Source organism: Corythoichthys intestinalis, chromosome 12, assembly GCF_030265065.1.
Source record: "Corythoichthys intestinalis isolate RoL2023-P3 chromosome 12, ASM3026506v1, whole genome shotgun sequence".
In the NCBI taxonomy this organism is placed as follows: Eukaryota; Metazoa; Chordata; class Actinopteri; order Syngnathiformes; family Syngnathidae; genus Corythoichthys; species Corythoichthys intestinalis.
In genome coordinates, this window is record NC_080406.1 from 30,689,025 (window position 1) to 30,712,534 (window position 23,510).

Here is a 23,510-nt window from a genome sequence, read left to right on the forward strand (position 1 = left end):
TAGACAGTTATGGATATGCAGTGCTAAACAAAAGCGTTTTTAGCCCTGATTTAAAGGAGCTAACAGTTTGAGCACACTTCAGACGTTCGAGTAACTTGTTCCAGAGGTGAGGAGCATAATAACTAAATGCTGCCTCACCCTGCTTGGTTCTTGTTCTTGGAACATGGAGAAGACCGGTTCCAGACGACCTTAGGGGTTTAGATGTCTCATAGGAATCTAACAAGTCAAGCATGTATTTTGGTCCAAGGCCATTAAGTGTTTTGTAGACGAGCAGTAGTATTTTATAGTCTATCCTTTGACTCACTGGAAGCCAGTGTAGCGATTTCAAAACCGGTGTAATGTGGTCCCGCTTCCTTGTATTTGTGAGGACTCTGGCTGCAGCATTCTGTACTAGCTGCAGCTTCCTGACTGATTTTTTATCAAGACCTGTAAATATACCGTTGCAGTAGTCCAATCTGCTGAAAATGAATGCATGCATAAGTTTTTCCATGTCTTGTTGAGTCAGAAGCCCCTTAATTCTGGTTATATTTTTTAGGTGGTAATAAGCGGATTTAGTGACGGACTTTAGATGGCTATCAAATTTTAGGTCTGAGTCAATAATTACGCCAAGGTTTCGGACTTGATTTGTAGCTGTAAGTGACATTGTGCTAAGTTGGCCGCTTATCTTTGACCTTTCCTTTTTTGGCCCAAAAATGATCACCTCTGTCTTCTCCACATTTAACTGGAGAAAATTCTGGCACATCCATTCATTGATTTGATGAATGCATTTGCTCAGGGAGACTAAGGGACTATAATCATGTGGGGACACAGAAATGTACAGTTGTGTGTCATCTGCATAGGCGTGATATGAGATGTCATACTGTTCCATTATCTGAGCTAACGGAAGGATATAGATGTTAAATAAGAGTGGTCCAAGAATTGACCCTTGAGGGACTCCATACACGTGCTATCCTCATTAAAATATGAAAACCTATAAATGTTTGGTGGGTTTTAGTTAAAGCAAACACTGTTTTTACATCTGTGTGATTTTGACAACTATCAGATCACATTTGATGGTCATTTTATGCAGAAATGTGAGAAATCCCAAAAGGTTCAGATACTTTTTCATCAACATACATAAATATACATTTAATATATGTACCATAACATTAACCATCTATCAACCAGTAAACACACACACATGCAAACGTGCCCATCGGACACTTAAGGATGAACGCAAAGTGGCCTTTAGCCCTTTGGCATGATTCATGGAGGATGAGCGTCACATCGTGAATAGTTAATGAGCGCAGGGAAAAAGAGAGGATGAGCCAGAGAGGAGGTGCAGGAATAGAGAGCGCGCAAGAGAGAGAGATGCGAAGGAGGGATGAGTGAGGGATGAGGGCGGGTATCATCCTCACTGGACTCGCCTCCACGTGCCTTCATTAAGGTTGAGCTTACCAAACATAAAAGTCGCTCATGCTGTGGAAGTAACACCAGAACAAGAAGGAGGAGATCAACTCCAAGAACTAGAACAAGAGGCAGTACAAGAACAGGAAAAAGAGCAATAAAGAAACAGAATGAAAGAAGTATGTAAAAGACGAACATGAAGAGAATGGAAGAGATTCGATAACTAGAACACAAACTTCAGGAACTAGAAGAATAAGCAGAACAGCAACAAGGAGAAGAATTGCAAGTATTACAATAACTAGAACCAAAAAAAGTTCAAAGAAAACCAGCAGAAGACTAATTTGAAGTAGTCAGAATGGTTGGATAAGGTGAGAAGATCATGTCACGGGAACTATGCAGAGACTAAGGTGTCCGGGTTCACGTCGGCAGTCGACCGTGGCGGGATGCGACTGGGCCGCCTGCGGATGGCGCTCGCTGCTGCTGCCTCAGCAGAACCGACAGTCGCTCTACATGTATGGGAGCGAGGTCGCCGTGGAGAAGGAGTGCATACGGCAGCTGGAGAGCAAAGTCTTTGTTATCCATCCCTTTAGCCTCTTGAGGTACACACACACACACACACACATTGACTAAACTTTTGAACTCTTACGTCCCTGGCCTAATGAAATATTTGCACAAAATTAATGTGGACATTCATTGATTTTAATGTGAGATTATTTTTCTGTAGTTTAGTTTGAGACACTAAATGTTAACATCCAACATACAATACGCATATGAGTCAGCCATCCATCCGTTAACTAATTCATCTAAATGTAATACATCATTTTATACACCCATCCACCCTTCCAGACATTCATTTGTCCATCTCTCCATCAAGGCATCCTTCCATTCATATTTCCATCCAAACATTCATTCATTCATTCATTCATTCATTCATCCAACACAAATACCCATCATCCATCCATCATGTCATCCACCAATTACATATTATGATTTAGATATCCATCTGTTATTCCAACATGCATCCATATACTAGTAGCCACCATGCATCATTCTGAATTCAGTCATCCGACGCAGATTAAGCTGACATTCATGTATCCATGTACACATACTGTACATTAAACATACTCTAGACACACTGTACATACATCTGTCATCCAGCAAACATCTAATCAGTAGCGATTATATCCACATCATCCATTTTTACATGTTTTTAACATGCATTTTAGCATCCATCCAAATATCCTGCCATCCAACTTCTATCCAACTATCCTTCCATCTAACAACCATCCATCCACCAACCTATCTATCCTTCCATCCATCCAGCCATCCAGCCATCCAGCCATCCATCCATGCAGCCATCCAGCCATCCAGCCATCCAGCCATCCATCCATCCAGCCATCCATCCACCAATTACATACAATGATCTAGACATCCATCCATTATTTCAACATGCATCCATATAGCCACCATGCATCATTCTGAATTTAGCCATCCGACTCCGATTAAGCTAACATTCAAGCATCTATGTACACATACTGAACATTTAACATACTCTACACACATATGACATACTGTACATACATCTGTCATCCATCAAACATCTTATCAGTAGCGATTATATCCACATCATCCTTTTTTACATGTTTTTTAGCATGCATTTTAGCATCCATCCAAATATCCAGCCATGCATCTAACTTCTATCCAACTATCCTTCCATCTATCAACTATCCATCCACGCATCTATCCATCCAACCAGCCAGCCAGCCAGCCATCCATCCATCCAGCCAGCCAGCCAGCCATCCACCAATTGCATACAATGATCTAGACATCCATCCATTATTCCAACATGCATCCATATAGCCACCATGAATCATTCTGAATTTAGCAATCCGACTCCGATTAAGCTAACATTCATGTATCTATGTACACATACTGAACATTTAACATACTCTACACACATATGACATACTGTACATACATCTGTCATTCATCAAACATCTTATCAGTAGCGATTATATCCACATCATCCTTTTTTGCATGTTTTTTAGCATGCGTTTTAGCATCCATCCAAATATCCAGCCATGCATCTAACTTCTATCCAACTATCCTTCCATCCATCCATCCATCCATCCATCCATCCATCCAGCCAGCCAGCCAGCCAGCCAGCCATCCAGCCAGCCATCTATCCAGCCATCTATCCAGCCATCCATCCACCAATTACATACAATGATCTAGACATCCATCCATTATTCCAACATGCATCCATATAGCCACCATGCATCATTCTGAATTTAGCAATCCGACTCCGATTAAGCTAACATTCATGTATCTATGTACACATACTGAACATTTAACATACTCTACACACATATGACATACTGTACATACATCTGTCATCCATCAAACATCTTATCAGTAGCGATTATATCCACATAATCCTTTTTTACATGTTTTTTAGCATGCGTTTTAGCATCCATCCAAATATCCAGCAACGCATCTAACTTCTATCCAACTATCCTTCCATCCATCCATCCATCCATCCATCCAGCCATCCAGCCATCATCCATCCATCCATCTATCCATCCATCCAGCCAGCCATCTATCCAGCCATCCATCCACCAATTACATACAATGATCTAGACATCCATCCATTATTCCAACATGCATCCATATAGCCACCATGCATCATTCTGAATTTAGCAATCCGACTCCGATTAAGCTAACATTCATGTATCTATGTACACATACTGAACATTTAACATACTCTACACACATATGACATACTGTACATACATCTGTCATCCATCAAACATCTTATCAGTAGCGATTATATCCACATAATCCTTTTTTACATGTTTTTTAGCATGCGTTTTAGCATCCATCCAAATATCCAGCAACGCATCTAACTTCTATCCAACTATCCTTCCATCCATCCATCCATCCATCCATCCATCCATCCATCCATCCATCCATCCATCCATCCATCCATCCATCCATCCATCCATCCAGCCAGCCAGCCAGCCAGCCAGCCATCCAGCCATCATCCATCCATCTATCCATCCATCCAGCCAGCCATCTATCCAGCCATCCATCCACCGATTACATACAATGATCTAGACATCCATCCATTATTCCAACATGCATCCATATAGCCACCATGCATCATTCGGAATTTAGCAATCCGACTCCGATTAAGCTAACATTCTTGTATCTATGTACACATACTGAACATTTAACATACTCTACACACATATGACATACTGTACATACATCTGTCATCCATCAAACATCTTATCAGTAGCGATTATATCCACATCATCCTTTTTTACATGATTTTTAGCATGCATTTTAGCATCCATCCAAATATCCAGCCATGAATCTAACTTCTATCCAACTATCCTTCCATCTATCAACTATCCATTCACGCATCTATCCATCCATCCATCCATCCATCCAGCCAGCCAGCCAGCCAGCCAGCCAGCCAGCCAGCCAGCCAGCCATCCATCCATCCATCCATCCATCCATCCATCCATCCATCCACCAATTGCATACAATGATCTAGACATCCATCCATTATTCCAACATGCATCCATATAGCCACCATGCATCATTCTGAATTTAGCCATCCGACTCCGATTAAGCTAACATTCATGTATCTGTGTACACATACTGAACATTTAACATACTCTACACACATATGACATGCTGTACATACATCTGTCATCCAGCAAACATCTTATCAATAGCGATTATATCCTCATCATCCATTTTTACATGTTTTTTAACATACATTTTACCATCTATCCAAATTTCCAGCCATCCAACTTCTATCCAACTATCCTTCCATCTATCAACCATCTATGATCCATCCGTCTATTCATCCATCCATCCATCCATCCATCCATCCATCAGTTTGACATGAATCTCACAACAGTCATTGTTGACTGTACGTCCTACACGTGTAGATACAAGTTAATTGCTACTACATTTGACACGGAAAAGAAACAAAATACTCTCGACATCACGTCTCAATTATTAACATCCTCAATTGTCACACAGACACAACCAATACAGCAAGTCTACCATTATTCATTCTGACATGCCAAAACAATGGAATACTGAATTTCCCATTTGAAGCAAGATTTGCTGAGCATGCAGACATTTTCAGCTATTAATAAAGCCAGGATGTTAATAATAGCAGAGTGTGAGGGGGACATTCAGGGACACTGTGGGACACCATTTCCAGGAAGAAAGCATCGGATGAACAAGATTCCCCTGCAGCTTCTTTTTAGTCAAGTAATGTGATCAAGCTTCGTTATTTGAGCCTTGTAATTGAGATGTACACTGGGTGTGTGTGTATAGCATGGCCTTCACTGGCAAGTTTTCTGATGTTGTCCCTCCCACAGGAGTTACTACATCATGGGGATGATGGCCATCACTTTCCTCAACCTGATCGGCATCCCCATGGAGATCGCTTTTCTGGACGGCACCAGCGGTCTGGCCTGGGAAGGCTTTAATGTCTTCTCAGACACACTTTTTCTCATAGACGTAGCACTCAACTTCCGAATGGGCATCATCAGTGAGAACGGGGAGGTGAGGGGACCGCCTGCTGACTTCCAAACAGTGATCTTACCTTTCTATACACAGTCATAAGTACAAGTATTAAACAAGTCCTTTTCACATTATGATGAGGCGCTCTGAAGCAGCCACACCAGCGAGAATATTAAAAATAGAAGCGTTAGTGCTTCACTGCTTTATGAGCGACGATTAACATCTTTTAACACGTCTGACTGACAAGTTGACCCTTTAACAGATTATTTCTCATTTCCATGATTTCCTCTGGGGGGGGAGGGGATTGTAGTATGACCTTATGCTTTCTTTAGAGGTTCTAGTATATGTATCTCATTAAAGTCTAATGAGAGCCATTAGGTTATGTCAGGAAGCACGGATGTATCTAATTTCATAAAATCCTGCGGGTGAATCACGAGAAAGCAGAAAAAAACATGTGTATGTGAGTGTGTGGCATGTGTGCATGATACAGAGTGCAGATGGGTCTCTGATGATTGGCCCGCTGGATGTCACAAAAGGTGAGCGGATCAAAACCCAGCTTAGCGGCTCTCACGTCAGCGCGCAGGATCTGCTTCACTTCACAATCTCTGTGACCAGGCTTGTTAATCTGTGTTATGGAGTCAGGTGACAGATGAGAAAGCCTGGACGAACACCAGGATTAAAGACGCGCTGCACTGTCACTGGCCCATCCACACTCGTCATACCCTTAATATTAATTTTTAACTCTTTAACACCAGATGTGTTGGCGGCGACACGTTTACACATATCATTTTTGAAGCCTCGTCACGCTGTAATTACGTCACCCACGTGTCAATGGTTGGTCTCATTTGAAAGTGCGGAAGTTGAGGTCCACGCCTGTTTTTACTTGAACTCAATCGACCAAGTAAAACGGGACCTAATGTCATTTGAGTTTTATAGTTTTAGTGCCTTCATAAATATGCACTAAAACGCTGCGTGCACCATGTGTTTATGCCCATATTTCTATCATTTCTTGTCCTTTTTGAAAACCGAAAGCACCATGAAAAACTAAATATCCCAGGAGCCATTGTGAGGTCACAAAGGACGGACGTAATGTGAACATTTTTGATAAAATGCCGAGCGAGGCGCCACCTAAGGAGAGGGAGGCGTGGTAGCAAGCGACAGTCGGTTGGATTGAGCTAGCGACTTTGAAACGTGCGGAATGAATCAAAAACTAAATTTAGCACAAGCTAATGCATTATTTCATCAACTCGAGGAAGAGGATGGACCAGATTCGTCGTTGTTTTCTTCGGAGGAGTCGTCAAGTTGGGAAGAGCGACAGGCTGACATCGCAAATGGCGGAAGAGTGGGCTGTATAGTGTATGTATAGTGTATGTAATGTATGACATAGGCCTTTGCCTTGTTCGGGGGGGACTGAGTGGCATGCCTGAAAAAAACGAAATTAACTTGTTTATTGTCAATATTTTTGAAAAGACTTTTTCAATGTAATATTTGATTTATTTCTTCACTATCAATCTTTTCAATTTGTATATAGATGTACAGTATGTGTTCGAGAAGCTTAACTTTTGATAAGGTGGTGGTTGCGATACCTAACCTCAGAAAGAGATATCCTTCAAACCCTTTTTGGGTAGCTCGGGTCCGCTGTCAAAATTATCGCGTTAACGCGCGGTAATGAATTTTTTTAATTAATCACGTTAAAATATTTGACGCAATTAACGCACATGTCCCACTCAGACAGTATTCTGCCTTTTGGTAAGTTTTACAGCAAGGTTTTTTTGTGCTGTCTAACAGCGAACTCTTGTGGTCGCTTTGCGACATGGTTTATTGCTTTCTTGCCAGTTCAATATGGCTGCACGACGTCTCGGGCTGACGCCTACGTTGTAATGTTGTGCTTATATGATCCTTGGACAAGATTTGTCCGTAAGTATGGTTTTTGTAAAGAATGTACATATTATGTTAGTAAGCAAAATATTATATTTTTTGTATGAGACGCTTTTTGTTTATGTTTAATGAACCTGTATAGCGTGCTAAGCTAACGTTGTTGCTAATGCAATGCTTGTGTACTATTTTTTTTTACTATTTTTTCTAAAGAGGACAATGGTTTGAGGCCATTTTATTAATAAATCAGATGAAAAAGGAAGAAGTCTGATTATTAAGGCGTCGTTCACTAGCTGTCTAGCTTTGGAAAAAGTAGAAGCTTTGGAGTGAGGACAGCATAGACAGATTTAAATGACAGTAGAGTGAATGCTCACTACAGTCCTTATGTACCGTATGTTAAATGTATATATCCATCTTGTGTCTTATCTTTCCATTCCAACAAATTATTTTACAGAATATATATATATATAATTTACAGAAAAATATGGTATATTTTATAGATGGTTTGAATTGCGATTAATTGCGATTAATTACGATTAATTAATTTTTAAGCTGTAATTAACTCGATTAAAAAAATTTAATCGTTTGACAGCCCTAATATATATATATATATATATATATATATATGTACTATATACTATATATACTATAAACAACCAACACACGACAGCTGTCTGCCAAAGCCGACACAAACACACCCGCCAGAACCACAACAACAGGAAGGCACGTCGCTCGCTCTCCCACACCTCCCTCACCCCCGCACGTCACGCGGTGCATTCAGGAACGCATGCAAATATCCCCGCCATATTATAACTTGATACGTTAAAATACATATGTTATGAACACTGCAAAAACTCTAAATCCTATCAGGACTTATAGTTTAGACTAACTTAAAACTTAACTAGAACTTAAAAATAGCTTGACACAAATGGAAATTTAATTGAAACACGTGGGAAAAACACCTAACTTTTAAGTGATGTGTGTTATCAAGCGTAATGGCATTTTTAGGTAGGAATATGTTTTTTATAAGATCTAAAAGTTTTTTGAGTGAAAGCAGTGAATGTCTTTTTTTTATTCAAGTCACATCTGAGATGTAATTGTTGGCTGCTTTCAACTATGTACGTGGAAAATAAAGACACTGATTGACTGAAAATGGTTCAATATTAGATGAAATGTCTTGTTTTGTCATTTATATTTATAATTGCTCTTTACCTAAAAAAAAATTTGTTTTATCCGATTACTCGATTAATCGATAGAATTTTCAGTCGATTAATCGATTACTAAAATATTCGATAGCTGCAGCCCTAATGTAGAGTATTAAGTCTAAGTTTAAAAATGTCTTTGGAGGTTATTGTGTTTATGTCCATGGAGTGAAATTCCAGAGCCCTGCAGTAAAACCTGCTAAATTATTTTCAGGTCTGGTAGCTTTCAGATGGAACCTAAGTTAGCATGATAGGAGGGTGTTAAGGTTGTAACATTTTTGGAATAATAACAAAATCTTGAAATCACATTTCAGGTGGACTGTGAACCAGTACAAATTAGCCACGGTAGTGATATTATGATCAAATTTTCAATTTCTTTTTTAACTAGGTATTTTATTTTTCTTTTGCTACTGCCAATACTGAGAGACATTCAAATTTGTTTTGTGTTTGCTTTCCCAGGAAGCAATTTTAGACATAAAGCGGATCCGAGTAAGCTACCTGAGGACATGGTTCATTCCTGACATCATCGCTGCCTTCCCTATAGGATACATCCTGCTCTTTGCTGTAATCATGAACATCAATTATAATACATATAATGATAATAAAAATATCAGATAATGATAGTACATGTCTGTGTTTTAGGACTTGCACTACCACAATGAAGACAACCCTTCTAAGACTACCAAGATGATGAGGATCCTCATGTTTGTTCGAATCCTCAGCCTCATACGACTGGCACGGGTGTCCAGGCTAGTACGCTTCTTCAATGAAGTGGAAAAAGTAAGTGGAATATGATTGCTGTGATCCTAAGTGTTTCCCAAAAATTCCGCGTTCTGGGATAAAGCACCTGACTTAATCCTCAGGTATCAAACGCAAATTTGGAGGTGGTGCGACTGTTTTTTCGAATTCTATCGCTATTCATGATGATCTTCTTGCTGTGCCATTGGAATGGTTGCATTCAGTACTTTGTACCCATGTTGGAAGAGTTTCCTACAGACTGCTGGGTCCGTAAGGAGAACCTGATGGTATGCTCCTTGTTTGGCTTATGTGGTACATCCCTGTTCGTAATACATTTGTAATTCAAATGGATTGTTCCAGAACGCCACAGTCATCGTGAAATATTCTTGGGGGGTCTTCAGAGCTCTCTCACAGATGATTGCGCTCTCTTATGGATCCATGGATGCTCCGACCAGTGAGTACATATATCGTTTATAAATGTTATTGTAGTCGACAAAATAATAACCTCCACAAAATGTCAATACAGGATTATAAGATTCTGATCAGCATTGTCCCCATAGGCTCAAGATCCATTAAATGGTATGAATTTAGAGCCAACAAATTGCTTACTTTGGTCTAGACACACACGAGAGTTCTCCAAAAGACACAGGATTTATTTCCCTTAATACCTGTTATTTCTCGGAACTATAAGCGTTACACCCAAGCATGGTCTTTTTCTGACCCTGTTGAATCACAGTATAAATAAATTAAACTGGTTGTATCTGTAATGCTGTGGTGTTGTTGTAGATTATGTAGAACTGTGGATCGTGATGGTGAGCATGGTGTCCGGGTGCCTGATGTACACGGTGCTGGTAGCCAACGCCACTGCTATGATTGCCAACATCGACCCCGCCGCCAAAGAGTATAAGAGCAAGGTACACATTTTCAATGAGACCTGAAACAAGAGGATTAAGCTAAATTCAGTCAAAGATGAATATTCAGGAATCAAGAAAGGTACAGAAACACAATACACAGAAAGAAATAAAGTAAATACCCATGGTAACAATTTCAAATATTTAAAAGTGATCTTGTTTTCATGTAATCATTTTGAAGAGTTTTATCACTTCTTGGTTTAGACTACCAAAAGTCTTGTTGTAGTCAAGGTTTCTGTTCTTACCAAAGTCTTGGTCTTGAATAGACTGGTCTTGAGCGCAACACTCATAACAAGTACCAGTACAAAGGTGATATGGGTTCTGAGACTGCTAATGTAAAAACAGATTTAGAAACAGAAAGAGGTAAATGTACCTGTACAGAAAGATTATCCAATAATATGCCTGCTCCATGTAGAGAAACAGGAATAGAAAAAGGTTACAATTCAAATACAAAGACAAATGCAGATTCGGAAACAACTTCAACTTCAGATACAGGTACAGAAACAAGTATAGATAGACAAAGATCCAGCTAAAAGAACAGGTACTGTATTTGATGAAGCTCCAGATGTGTGTTAAGACACAGAAACAGGCCCACGTATATGAACAGTTACATGTATGGAAATAAACGACACTAAAAATACAGGTTCAGAAAGACATGGGAAAAAAAAAAATATGTGAAGGCACATAAACAGGCAAAGAAACATATACATTAAATATATTGATAAATTTACAGTGGTGTGAAAAAGTATCTGAACCTTTTTTAATTTCTCACATTTCTGCATAAAATCATAATCAGATCTGATCTGATCTTTGTCAGAATCACACAGATGAAATAAACAGTGTCTGTCTTAACTAAAACCACCCAAACACTTATAGGTTTTCATATTTTAATAAGGATAGCATGCAAACAATGTCAGACGGGGGGGAAAATAAGTAAGTGAACCCTATGCCTAAGGAGACTTAAAGAGCAATTTCAACCAACTTTTACCAAACAATTTAAGTCAGGTGTGTGCCCCATCACTGATAAGTGGTTTAAAGCTGCCCTGCCCACTATAAAACACACACCTAGTAAGAATTGTCTGATGAGGAGCATTGTCTGATGTGCATCATGGCTCAGTCAAAAGACCTGTCTGAAGACCTCATATCAAGGATTGTTGATTTGTATAAAGCTGGTAAAGGATACAAAACCATCTCTAAAAGTCTGGGTGGTAATCAATCGACAGTCAGAGAAGTTGTCTACAAATGAAGAGAGTTTGGCACCAAAGATGACACCAAGAGTTCAGCATAGAATACTCAGTGAGGTAAAAAAGAACCCTAGCGTGTCTGCTAAAGACTTACTGAAATCACTGGCAGAGTCCAATATCTCTGTGCACACATCAACTCTATGTGAAACTATGGCCAAGAATAGTGTTCATCGGAGGACTCCACAGAGGCAGCCATTGCTGTCTAAAAAAAAAAAAAACATGGTTGCTCGTTTAATGTTCGTAAAAAGGTACTTGGACACTCCACAGAAGTTTTGGCAAAATATTTTGTGGACTGTTGAAACCAAAGTTGATTTTTTTTGGAGTAACACACAACGTCATGTATTCATGTATAGAGGAAAAATGGAACAGCTCACCAACATCAACACCTCATCCCCACCGTGAAGCATGGTGGAGGGAGCATCATGATTTGGGGCTATTTTGCTACCTCAGTGCCGGGACAACTTGCAATCATTAATGTAAGAATAAATTCAAAGGTTTATCAGGAAGTTTAGCAGGAAAACCTGAGGCCCTCTGTCAGACAGTTGAAGCTAAAAAAAAAAAAAAAAAAAGTATGGATACTGCATAAAGACAATGATCCAAAACACAGAAGTAAATCAACTTCAGAATGGTTTCAGAAGAACAAAATACACGTTCTGGAGTGGCCAAGTCAAAGTCCACACTTGAACCCAACTGAGATGCTGTGACATGACCTAAAGACAGCGATTAATGCCAGACATCCCCGTAATCTGACTGAATTACAGCAGTTTTGTAGAGAGGAACAGGCCAAGATTAGTCCTGATCGATGTGCCAGACTGATTTGCAGCTACAGGAAGCGTCTGGTTGACTTTATTGTTACTAAACACAAAATATTAAATGTGATGGTTCACTTACTTATTTTTCACCCTTCTATCATTGTTTGCATACTATCATCATTAACATATGAAAACCTATAAATGTTTGGGTCGTTTTAGTTAAAGCAGACACTGCTTTTCGTCTTTGTGATTTTGACAAAGAACAGATCACATTTGATGGTGATTTTATGCAGAAATGTGAGAAATTCCAAAAGGTTCAGATACTTTTTCAAACCACTGTAGAGGAAAGATGTACAGGTACAAGAAAATGTAGTCTGTTTTGTCTGAAGGGATAGTATATATGTTTTGACAGATGAGCCGCTTGGAGCACTACATGGCTTTCATGAAACTTCCACCAGAGTTGCAGATGCGGATCAGCAACTACTACCAGGCCCGCTATGGAGGTAAATGGTTCGACGAGAAAGAGGTCATGCACACCGTATCGTCCGCCTTGAAGGAGGTAACAACGATGACAGTTCGCATCATTCGTTATCTACCAACCCAAAAGTAGGTTCACCGGACCACCGATTTCCTTCTGGGTTTATTTTCGCTAGCAAATCCTGACGGTGATGTGCAGTCGTCTGCTCAGGAACATGCCACTGTTCCGGAACAAGGATGAGAATGTGATCGTTAGCATAGTACAAAAGCTGGACTATGAAGTGTACCAGGAGGGCGACGTCATCGTGCGGGAGAACGCACCCGGGGACCGTATGTTTTTTATAGAGCACGGACAGGTTTTGGAGGAGAACAATGACTTCAGCAGGGAACTCTGTGACGGTGACTTCTTTGGAGGTACAGTATGTTTGCATCGCTTAGTTTTTAAACCAGTAATTACAATTAAGAGAAACACATACCCAGTTACACACATGGATACACATAAAGTACAGAAACAGAAATGGATGCAGTCAGTGGTAGTAGGAACATACAGAACTACAGTACAATGTAGAATCAGATAACAAAGACATGTATGGCGGTAGATAAAGAAACATGTACAGGCACAGGTTGGGGTACAAGTCTTGGTAGAGAAACAGTATGTAGAAGTATATTTAGGTGGAGCTATACACTTACAAAAAAGTCACTGATAAAGCAACGGATACAAAAAACGATGCAGAAACAGATAAGGCAACAGGAACAGACATAAATATGTGTCTACAGGTACAGAAACAACAATAAAGAAACAGGTATAGTGGGGCAAATTAGTATTTAGTCAACCACCAATTGTGCAAGTTTTCCTACTTGAAAAGATTAGAGAGGCCTGTAATTGTCAACATGGGTAAACCTCAACCATGAGAGACAGAATGTGGAAAAAAACAGAAAATCACATTGTTTGATTTTTAAAGAATTTATTTCCAAATTAGACTGGAAAATGCGTATTTGGCCACCAAGAAAAAAGCAAGATTTCTGGCTGTCAAAGAGGTCTCACTTCTTCTAACGAGGTCTAACGAGGCTCCACTCGTTACCTGTATTAATGGCACCTGTTTTAACTCATTATTGGTATAAAAGACACCTGTCCACAACCTCAATCAGTCACACTCCAAACCCCACTATAGCCAAGACCAAAGAGCTGTCAAAGGACACCAGAAACAAAATTGTAGACCTGCAACATGCTGGGAAGATTGAATCTGCAATAGGTAAAACGCTTGGTATAAAGAAATTGGGAGCAATTATTAGAAAATGGAAGACATACAAGACCACTGATAATCTCCCTCGATCTGAGGCTCCATGCAAGATCTCACCCCGTGGCGTCAAAATGATAACAAGAACGGTGAGCAAACATCCCAGAACCACACGAGGGGACCTAGTGAATGACCTACAGAGAGCTGGGACCACAGTAACAAAGGCTACTATCAGCAACACAATGCGCCGCCAGGGACTCAAATCCTGCACTGCCAGACATGTCCCCCTGCTGAAGAAAGTACACGTCCAGGCCCGTCTGCGGTTCGCTAGAGAGCATTTGGATGATCCAGAAGAGGACTGGGAGAATGTTTTATGGTCTGATGAAACCAAAATAGAACTTTTTGGTAGAAACACAGGTTCTCGTGTTTCGATGCAAAAGAATACTGAACTGCATCCGAAGAACACAATACCCACTGTGAAGCATGGGGGTGGAAACATCATGCTTTGGGGCTGTTTTTCTGCAAAGGGACCAGGACGACTGATCTGTGTAAAGGAAAGAATGAATGGGGCCATGTATCGAGAGATTTTGAGTGAAAATCTCCTTCGATCAGCAAGGGGATTGAAGATGAGACATGGCTGGGTCTTTCAGCATGACAATGATCCCAAACACACAGCCAGGGCAACAAAGGAGTGGCTTCGTAAGAAGCATTTCAAGGTCTCGGAGTGGCCTAGCCACTCTCCAGATCTCAACCCCATAGAAAATCTGTGGAGGGAGTTGAAAGTCCGTGTTGCCCAACAACAGCCCCAAAACATCACTGCTCTAGAGGAGATCTGCATAGAGGAATGGGCCAAAATACCAGCAACAGTGTGTGAAAAGCTTGTGAAGAGTTACAAAAAACGTTTGGCCTCCGTTATTGCCAACAAAGGGTACATGACAAAGTATTGAGATGAACTTTTGCTATTGGCCAAATACTTATTTTCCACCAAATAAATTCTTTAAAAATCAAACAATGTGATTTTCTGTTTTTTTTTCCCTCACATTCTGTCTCTAATGGATGAGGTTTACCCATGTTGACAATTACAGGCCTCTCTAATATTTTCAAGTGGGAGAACTTGCACAATTAGTGGTTGACTAAATACTGATTTGCCCCACTGTATGTACTTTATACAGGTGTAAAAGTAGGGAATGTAACAAAACCAGGTGTAGTAGCGAAACCTGAACAAATATCTACAGGAACTGCTCCACAAATACTTAGATACAGAAACACCCTCTCTCTTTGGGAGCAAGCATGATAATCCAGATTGCCATCTGAAGAATTTTTATTTCATTGTTTTGCAGTTGTTGTTTGAATGCGTGTGTCGTGTCATGTCCAAATTTTCCAATCTGTCATCTGCCTACCCTCAAATTGTTTCCAGCAAAACTCTTTGCTAATCCTCAAACACGGCCGTGATTGAAGATGTGAACAGCAGGATTTAATGGATTATCTTCTCCATTGGAATGTTGTTCCTGCTGTTGTTGTCATATGACAAAGAGCCTTGTTGTTTTGGGAGGTAAATTAAAATCAAAATATAGTTCAATAATTCAATAAAATTAAAAGTTAAAATATAAAAAAAAGGTGCAGGAACAGCTACGAAATCAGAACCCACCACAGAACAAGATATAAAAATAGACAGAGATATAGAAAAAGATACTGAGGTATACAGATACAGGTACAGAAGAAAAACGACACAGAAACAGGTACAACTGAAACTGCTACAAATTTATATAAAACAGGGACAGAGACAAATAAACCATTACAGACATAAATAGGGTACATAAAGAGAAAGGTACAAGAACAATTATGGTGTCCAAACAATTTTTTTTAAATAACAATATGGAGGGAATAAAGGCAGGAACAGAAACACATGTGCAGAGACTGCAATAGCTACAGTAACAGGTACCAGTGGAGAGACATATACAAAGAGGTGCATGTACTGAAACAGGTATAAAAACAGATACTGGTAAACGTAGGTTTTGAAAACAGTTACAGATGGATGAACCCATACAGAAAGATTTCACTTCAGTTGACAGGACACAGGGCTTGAGGCCGATCTGTAGAGGGCCTATTTTCCAAAACTTTAAATATTTTCAAAACCAAAGCCGCTAGCAGCCTAAAACCAAAACAGGCACCTCCCTTAGGCATATTGTATATGAGTCTCCATGAGCAGCGACATCAAAAAATTCAAAGTCGTTCCATAATAAAATCCCGATTAATTATTTTTTTGTATAAGTACTGGTATAACAAAACTTAAAACTGCTATACAATTCTCAAATTTTACACTAGATGCACAAAAATCACCAAATGCAGAGATAATCACCTGTATTTTCAGGATAAATAGCAATATTTAAAATATCATATAAGTTTTTGCCCAAAATAGCGACTAAGGTTTTATTTTTAAATTTTGTACTAGGTTTCAACAGCTAATAAATCATTCAATTTTCACATCAGAAACTTAATACTTGAGGAAAGCATGCAGAATCATCTTAATTTTACTTATGAAAAGCAAAATTTGCATTTTTCTATATATAATCAAAACTTATTTAGGTTTCATTCCGATGTTACTACTGCCTCAGCATGTCTTACAGGCTATCTGGACCTCGTCGTTTTTAGATTGAAATGTTACATAAAATAAAACACGTAAAAGATTAATTCTTTTTTGTATGGACGCAGAAATGTCTAAATCACTAAGTTTTTGCCAAAAAACGGGCAATTGGCTGAGAATTACTTGATCATTTGAATGTAAAGTTACGCTATTGTGTATGGCGGCCATCACTAAACAAAGAGCATTCTATGTTGAAAGTTCTTGCAAATAAATGCGTAAATCCCAGAATTTCTATAGATATGAACGTAAAACAGGCTAGATTCTTGGTTAAAAGCAAAAAAAAAAAAAAAAACAGGCAGTTACCATTCATTTTACGTAAATATTTCAAGCTGAAGTCACGCTAATTTTTTTCCCATTCATTTTTTTCACGTTTCAAAGTGCATGCATGGTGCTTTTTTTGTATAATAATTACCTTGAATCCTCAAACAAATAACCAGGGGTGAAAGTGGCCAGAATTTCTTGCCGAAACTACCCGACGTGAAGGTCGCCACGGAGCCAGAAATTATATTTATTTTTTTATTTATTTATTCATTTTTTTCCTTTTTGGGGAGGGGGCAAACCTCTTAAACTACTTAAATGCAAAGAAAGCTGTTTTAGCACAGTTATTGCTATAACACATACAAAAACTGATTTTCATTCAAAATTGTATTTTTTCAATGATTTGCAAAATAAAATTTAACAAAAACAGCAATAACCCCAACCTACATCTCCTAATTTTTATTTTCCTTCATTTCCTCACACACTAAATGCCAAATCTCAATTTTAACTACATAAGAACATAGGATATAAATTAAAATTGAAGTTAATGTAAACATTTTTTTTCTTTTTTTCTTTTTTTCTTTTTTTTTTTTTTTAAATAATAAAGATATAAGTAACATACACTGAGAAAAATAAGTACAAATGACTTATATTATGCAGATTGAAATGGAATATATTTTGAAGACTGCGCAAACATTGACTTTTTTAAATCATAAGGAAATGAATAAGTAGCCTAACATAAAAGAACATATATAAGTCCAAAGCGCACATTGACAGCCAAGATGTTCTGAACCTCCCCATCTGAGTAAATCAAACTAAATACGATAAATAAGCCTCCTCAACTCTTTCGTTGTTCTTAAATGGTAAACGGACAGTACTTATTTAGCACATTTATCTACATGGTTACCATGCCCAAAGCGCTTTACATTAGCACACATTTACCCGTTCATGCACACGCCAATGGTGCTGCTGCCATGCAAGGTGCTGCCAACCCATTGGGAGCAAATTAGGGTTCAGTACCTTGCCCAAGGGCACTTCGACAGTGGGCAGTCGTAGTCGGGAATCAAACCACTGACCCTTCGGTCCAAGGACAACTCCAGCTACCAACTGCACCACGGCCGCCCGATAAAGATTTGATCCATTTTATGTTCCATTGCCCTTTTTTTGTTGCATCAATTCAACAAGCTTTTTTTTTTTTTTTGCTCTTCCAGAAAACATGCACATTTGAACCAATCAGAGCTAACCATCTCTGCTAATCACATGTCAGTATGTCAGCCAATTGAACGGATAAATGAGTCCAAGCGTTTTGATTCGCTGCGTGCATTCGCATATTGACGTGACTCATCATCGTCAGACTCAGATAACTGCAGCAGCTGGGGAAACCTCCATGCCGTCCGTGGAATAAAATCAATAATAAATATTGGTGGAAACGGATTACGCTACACAAGCACTTTATTATGCTTGTTGTTAACACTTGTATATGTAAATCTGATGTTGGTAGATTGTTTTCTTCTTGGAGCTGAAATGCATGTGTGGCAGCTTAGCATTTTTTTTTTTTACATAGCGTTTTGACAGTTGCTGTCATATTTTCAGAATCAAAGCACCGTTTACCGTAACAGCATTCCGGCCCTTAATCTTATACCGGAACAGCATTCTGGCCCTGAATCTTATACCAGAACTGCGTTCTGGCCCTGAATCTTATAACGGAACTGCGCTCCTAACCGTTCTGGCCCACTTTCACCCCTGCAAATAACTGTTGAGACACTTCTGCCGGCTTGTATGCAGTAAAGGTTTCGTCCTTTTCCAGCTAAATCCGGCGTTTGAACGCAGGGTTTGTTTGAGTTTATAGTAGTGAAAGCTACACGACACTCTGCCTGGCCCGACCTACGGGAAGGCTTGGTGCAATGTCTGTAGGAGCTGTCCAGTCAACTGATGGTGAAATCTATGAGATACCAGAGTAGGGATGGATAAAGAAACATACAGTATATGAACACATACAAAACCCAATGTACAAATTGATATATAAACAAACACAACAATAAAGAGCTACACAAACACACACCAAAAAATGGTAAATATAAATATATTGTAACACATTGAGAAAGAGGAATGGAAACAGTAAAGGTGTACAGAACCAGGTACAGGTACAGATATGTGTTATGTTTTAAGGAACAGGTCAGTTTTTTGGGAGAAATATTTGAACTTATGATCCTGATTAAATAAGGCATTAAATGATAATTACAACTTCATAATGTATTGCACAACTAAATGGTGTAAAGAACACTCACGTACTGTAATGTGGAAGTCATCCTATGCAAGTGGCTATGATGTGAGCATCTGCTCAAAGCTAAATAAATACCTCATCTTTCCCAGTCGGAGGGCGGGGGTGTTATTTAATTCTCAGACTTTAAGTCCTTCTTCTAGTTTAGCAGGCTTTCCACATTAGGAGAAAAAAAGTTATTTATTTAATTTGGGATTAATTGTCAGTTCTGCTTGCCCGTCAGTGCTTGCTCATTAACTGTAACTCGGCTTGTGTGTGTGGTGTGTGTGGAGCAGAGGCATGCGTGCTGACCAGAGGCAAACATCTGGCCACGGTGAAGGCTCTGACAGACTGCCAGTGTTTCAGTCTGTCCTGGGACGACTTTCAGGAGGTGCTGCAGGCCTATCCGGACGTACGCAAGGATTTGGACAAGATAGTGGAAATGGATGTGGGATTTGCGTGAGGAAACAAGCAACATCAAATAACATTTTACAGCAGGGGTGAGCAAATTTAAGTGCTCAGGGGACACATTTTAGATTTTGAAAACGGACTGATTCATAGATGATTAAAAAAAGACTATGTCAGATATAGTGTATATTGTATATATCATAGATATATATATCAATTTGAAGATATAGTTGTATTGTAGTTTTCCTACACTTATAGATTAGTCAAAATTTTCTTTTATCCCAGACTCACAAACATAAAAGTACAGAAAGCTCATGCTCATATCACATGATGTCATATCACTCTTCACTAAAACACCCACACAGGCCACCATACATATAGTGCACGACAGGTTAATTGCAGACAGAACACTCAAAAAACACACAAATCTAACAGTACAGGACATCACTCAGCTACTTCATTTCATCACCGCTTCCACATACTTCCAATTCAGAAACACCATCTACAGACAAAAAGAAGGATTCGCCATGGGAGACCCACTGTCTGCCATCACGTGCGGTTTCTTCACAGAGGATTTGGAACAGAAAGCACAACAAAATCAACCCAGAAAACAAATGTAACTCCATATATGAAATTCCATACAAATCATGCAATAAATCATATATCAGAGTGACAGGGAGGAGCTTTATTACAAGAAAAACAGAACACAAGAATAAATGTGAAAAAGAGACAACAATGAGACAAACAAGGGCAATAAAAGAACAAGCACAACAAGAACATTACAAATCAACCATCACTGATCACTGCAAAAGTGAAAACCACATCATGGACTGGGAAAAGGCCGGAGTCATCCACACCGAAGAAAACAAACATCAGCGCTGGATCATGGAGGGCCACTGAGATCCGCAAGCGGGGCCCGAGGACCATCAACAGGGACGAGGGGGTGTACATGCTCTCTACGACCTAGACCAAGAGTGAATGGTCAGCAAAGGGCGGGACTTGCCTGTCAATCTGACAAGTGAATCACGCCTTCATCCATCAGCTGATAAAGACGCGTCACATCAACACCAGTGACCAACTGACAAAGGCGGAAGTGTTTGCCTAAACGTGTCAGATAATTAAATCACCTACTATTGTCTGGGATAAAAGAAAATTTTGACTAATTTGAAGTTATGTATCGGGAAAATCTACTACAAGAGCCCTATAGACCAAAGCATATTCATTCCATTATTTTTTTTCTGCATTTTTTAAGGGGTGCTGGAAAATGCTTATTGGAGGTACAGTATAATCAAGAATTATTTGGCTTTGAAAAAAAGTTTTTCCTATGCAATTGCAATGCAATGTGTTAATTATTTGTGGGTTTTCGCTATTCCCACGAATAGCCGGAAGTCCAGTGTAAATACATATATTTTTAGCATACAGTGTATCACAAAAGTGAGTACACCCCTCACATTTTTTCAGATATTATTATATTTAAGTATATCTTTTCATGGAACAACACTGACAAAATGAAACTTTGACACAATGAAAAGTAGTCTGTGTGCAGCTTATACAATTTATTTTCCCCTCAAAATAACTCAAAATATAGCCATTAATATCAAAACCCCTGGCAACAAAAGTGAGTACACCCCCTTGAAAAAACATACATCCCTAAATGTCCAAATTGAGTACTGCTTTCATTTTCCCTCCAAAATGTCATGTGACTCGTTACAGGAGTGCTGTCAGCATTGCTGCAAAGATTGAAGAGGTGGGGGATCAGCCTGTTAGTGCTTAGACCATACGCCGCACTCTGCATCAAATTGGTGTGCATGGGTGTCACCCCAGGAGGAAGCCTCTTCTGAAGACGGTACTCAAGAAAGCCCACAAACAGTTTGCTGAAGACATGTCAACAAAAGCACATGGATTACTGGAACCATGTCCTATGGTCTGATAAGACAGGCAGGCTTTCTTTGGTCTAAGCACTAACAGGCTGACCCCCCCACCTATTTAGGGATGTACGTTTTTTCAAAGGGGTGTACTCACTTTTGTTGCCAGGGGTTTAGATACGTATTACTGGCTATATTTTGAGTTATCTTGAGGGGAAAATAAATAAACTCTAATTATATAAGCTGCACACAGACTACTTTTCATTATGTCAAAGTGTCATTTTGTCAGTGTTGTCCAATGAAAAGACATACTTAAATATCAGCAAAAATGCGAGGGGTGTACTCACTTTTGTGATACACTATACAGTATATATATATATATATATATATATATATATATATATATCAGGGGTCGCGTTAACCGAATATTTTCCAGCGTTGACCGATTTTTTTAAACGGTGACGGAAAAAACTGAAGTCCATCCATCATTTTGACAGGTTGCAATTCACACCCCAGACCACAGGGTGACGAGTGAGCATATTAATTAGCTATTGTCTCTCTTGATGCATGACGTCATTGGCCTTACTCTGAAAAATGTCAAGGCAACTGAGTGTCCGAAGTTTCTTCAAAAAGCCCCAAAACGACGATGGTGTTGATAAAAGAGGTGAAAAAACAGGGACTGCACAAGCGGGCACGCAATTCAAGTCCATGCGCACCAGGAGGAAGGTGTGAAACTACGTTCAGGCCACAGCAGGTGAACTGTTAATTTCATTGTTCCATATGCTACATATGGTAGGCTACCTACCTATTGGGGCCACAGTCTGCTGTTTTTGTCACTGCGGAGAAAAACTTACATATTCATCTGCTTGATGTGTGATGGCACGGTGTGGATTCTCTGTTAAGCTTGTTCGGACAGAATATTAATTTAAAATGAATGAAAACTAAATACTATTGAATATGTTGAAGCGGTATGCAATGTTAAGAGTCTTGTTAGCTCGAATTGCTGTGTCCAGCCGCTGTAGCTCTGCGGCTCTCTGTGTGAACTCTCTATTCAAGCCGGAACGCGCGCGGCTCTTAAAGTGATCCTCGATTTTAAAGACATGTAGGCTCTAATAAATCACAATTGTTCTCTTGTATTAAAATATGTCGTTAGAAACACATAAAATGTTAAATCAATGGAAATATTTTATAATATTTAGTGCATATTTTGACCGATAGTTGGCGCCATGTTCTGCGGGCGCGGAGTGATGACGTAGATGATATTTTTCCAATCGTGTAGCGTGTGTACAACAACTGTGTATTACTGGCTTAACTCGCGAAGTAAAATGCCACGATTTGCTGCTTATGGATGCAATTTCGAGTCAAATGGAAACAAGGAGAGTGATGCGAGTCTCCACAAATTTCCTGTTGACAAGAAGAGGAGAAAGGTTTGGAAAAATGCCTGTAGACAAGCAAATCTCCCCAAACAACCAAGGCTTTGTTGTCGCCATTTTTCTCCTACCGCGTTTGAGGATTTTAGTAGATGACAACTAATGAAAGATCTCATCGGAGCGGCTAGATATAAGCGCAGACTAAAACCAAATGCTGTTGCAACTATTTTCCCGCACAAGAAGCCTCAGCCTGCTCGGATATCGAGTGAAATGCGCGCAATGAAGCGAGACGGACGAGACACTCTGGCCGCCCTCTTAAGCACCCAAGCCG

General features: G+C 39.4%; 1 protein-coding gene across 1 annotated transcript; it reads left to right on the top strand.

The window, feature by feature from the left end:
* The first annotated feature begins 1,417 nt into the window (after nt 1-1,417).
* hcn5 (hyperpolarization activated cyclic nucleotide-gated potassium channel 5) lies at nt 1,418-21,441 on the top strand. Its single transcript, XM_057853198.1, has 10 exons — nt 1,418-1,985; nt 5,793-5,979; nt 9,474-9,578; nt 9,657-9,794; nt 9,878-10,039; nt 10,113-10,206; nt 10,539-10,666; nt 13,072-13,218; nt 13,313-13,550; nt 19,833-21,441. Exons 1-10 carry the CDS (start codon nt 1,780-1,782, stop codon nt 19,997-19,999), a joined length of 1,572 nt encoding a protein of 523 aa, XP_057709181.1. The 5' UTR covers nt 1,418-1,779; the 3' UTR covers nt 20,000-21,441.
* The last annotated feature ends 2,069 nt before the right edge of the window (nt 21,442-23,510 follow it).

What these genes read in the sequence shown, in the direction of transcription:
- hcn5 (XM_057853198.1), top strand. Translation starts at nt 1,780, where the DNA reads ATGCAGAGACTAAGGTGTCCGGGTTCACGTCGGCAGTCGACCGTGGCG. An exon ending in ATCCATGGATGCTCCGACCA is followed by an intron (nt 10,207 to 10,538) that starts GTGAGTACATAT and finishes GTGTTGTTGTAG; the next exon opens with ATTATGTAGAACTGTGGATC. An exon ending in TATCGTCCGCCTTGAAGGAG is followed by an intron (nt 13,219 to 13,312) that starts GTAACAACGATG and finishes TATTTTCGCTAG; the next exon opens with CAAATCCTGACGGTGATGTG.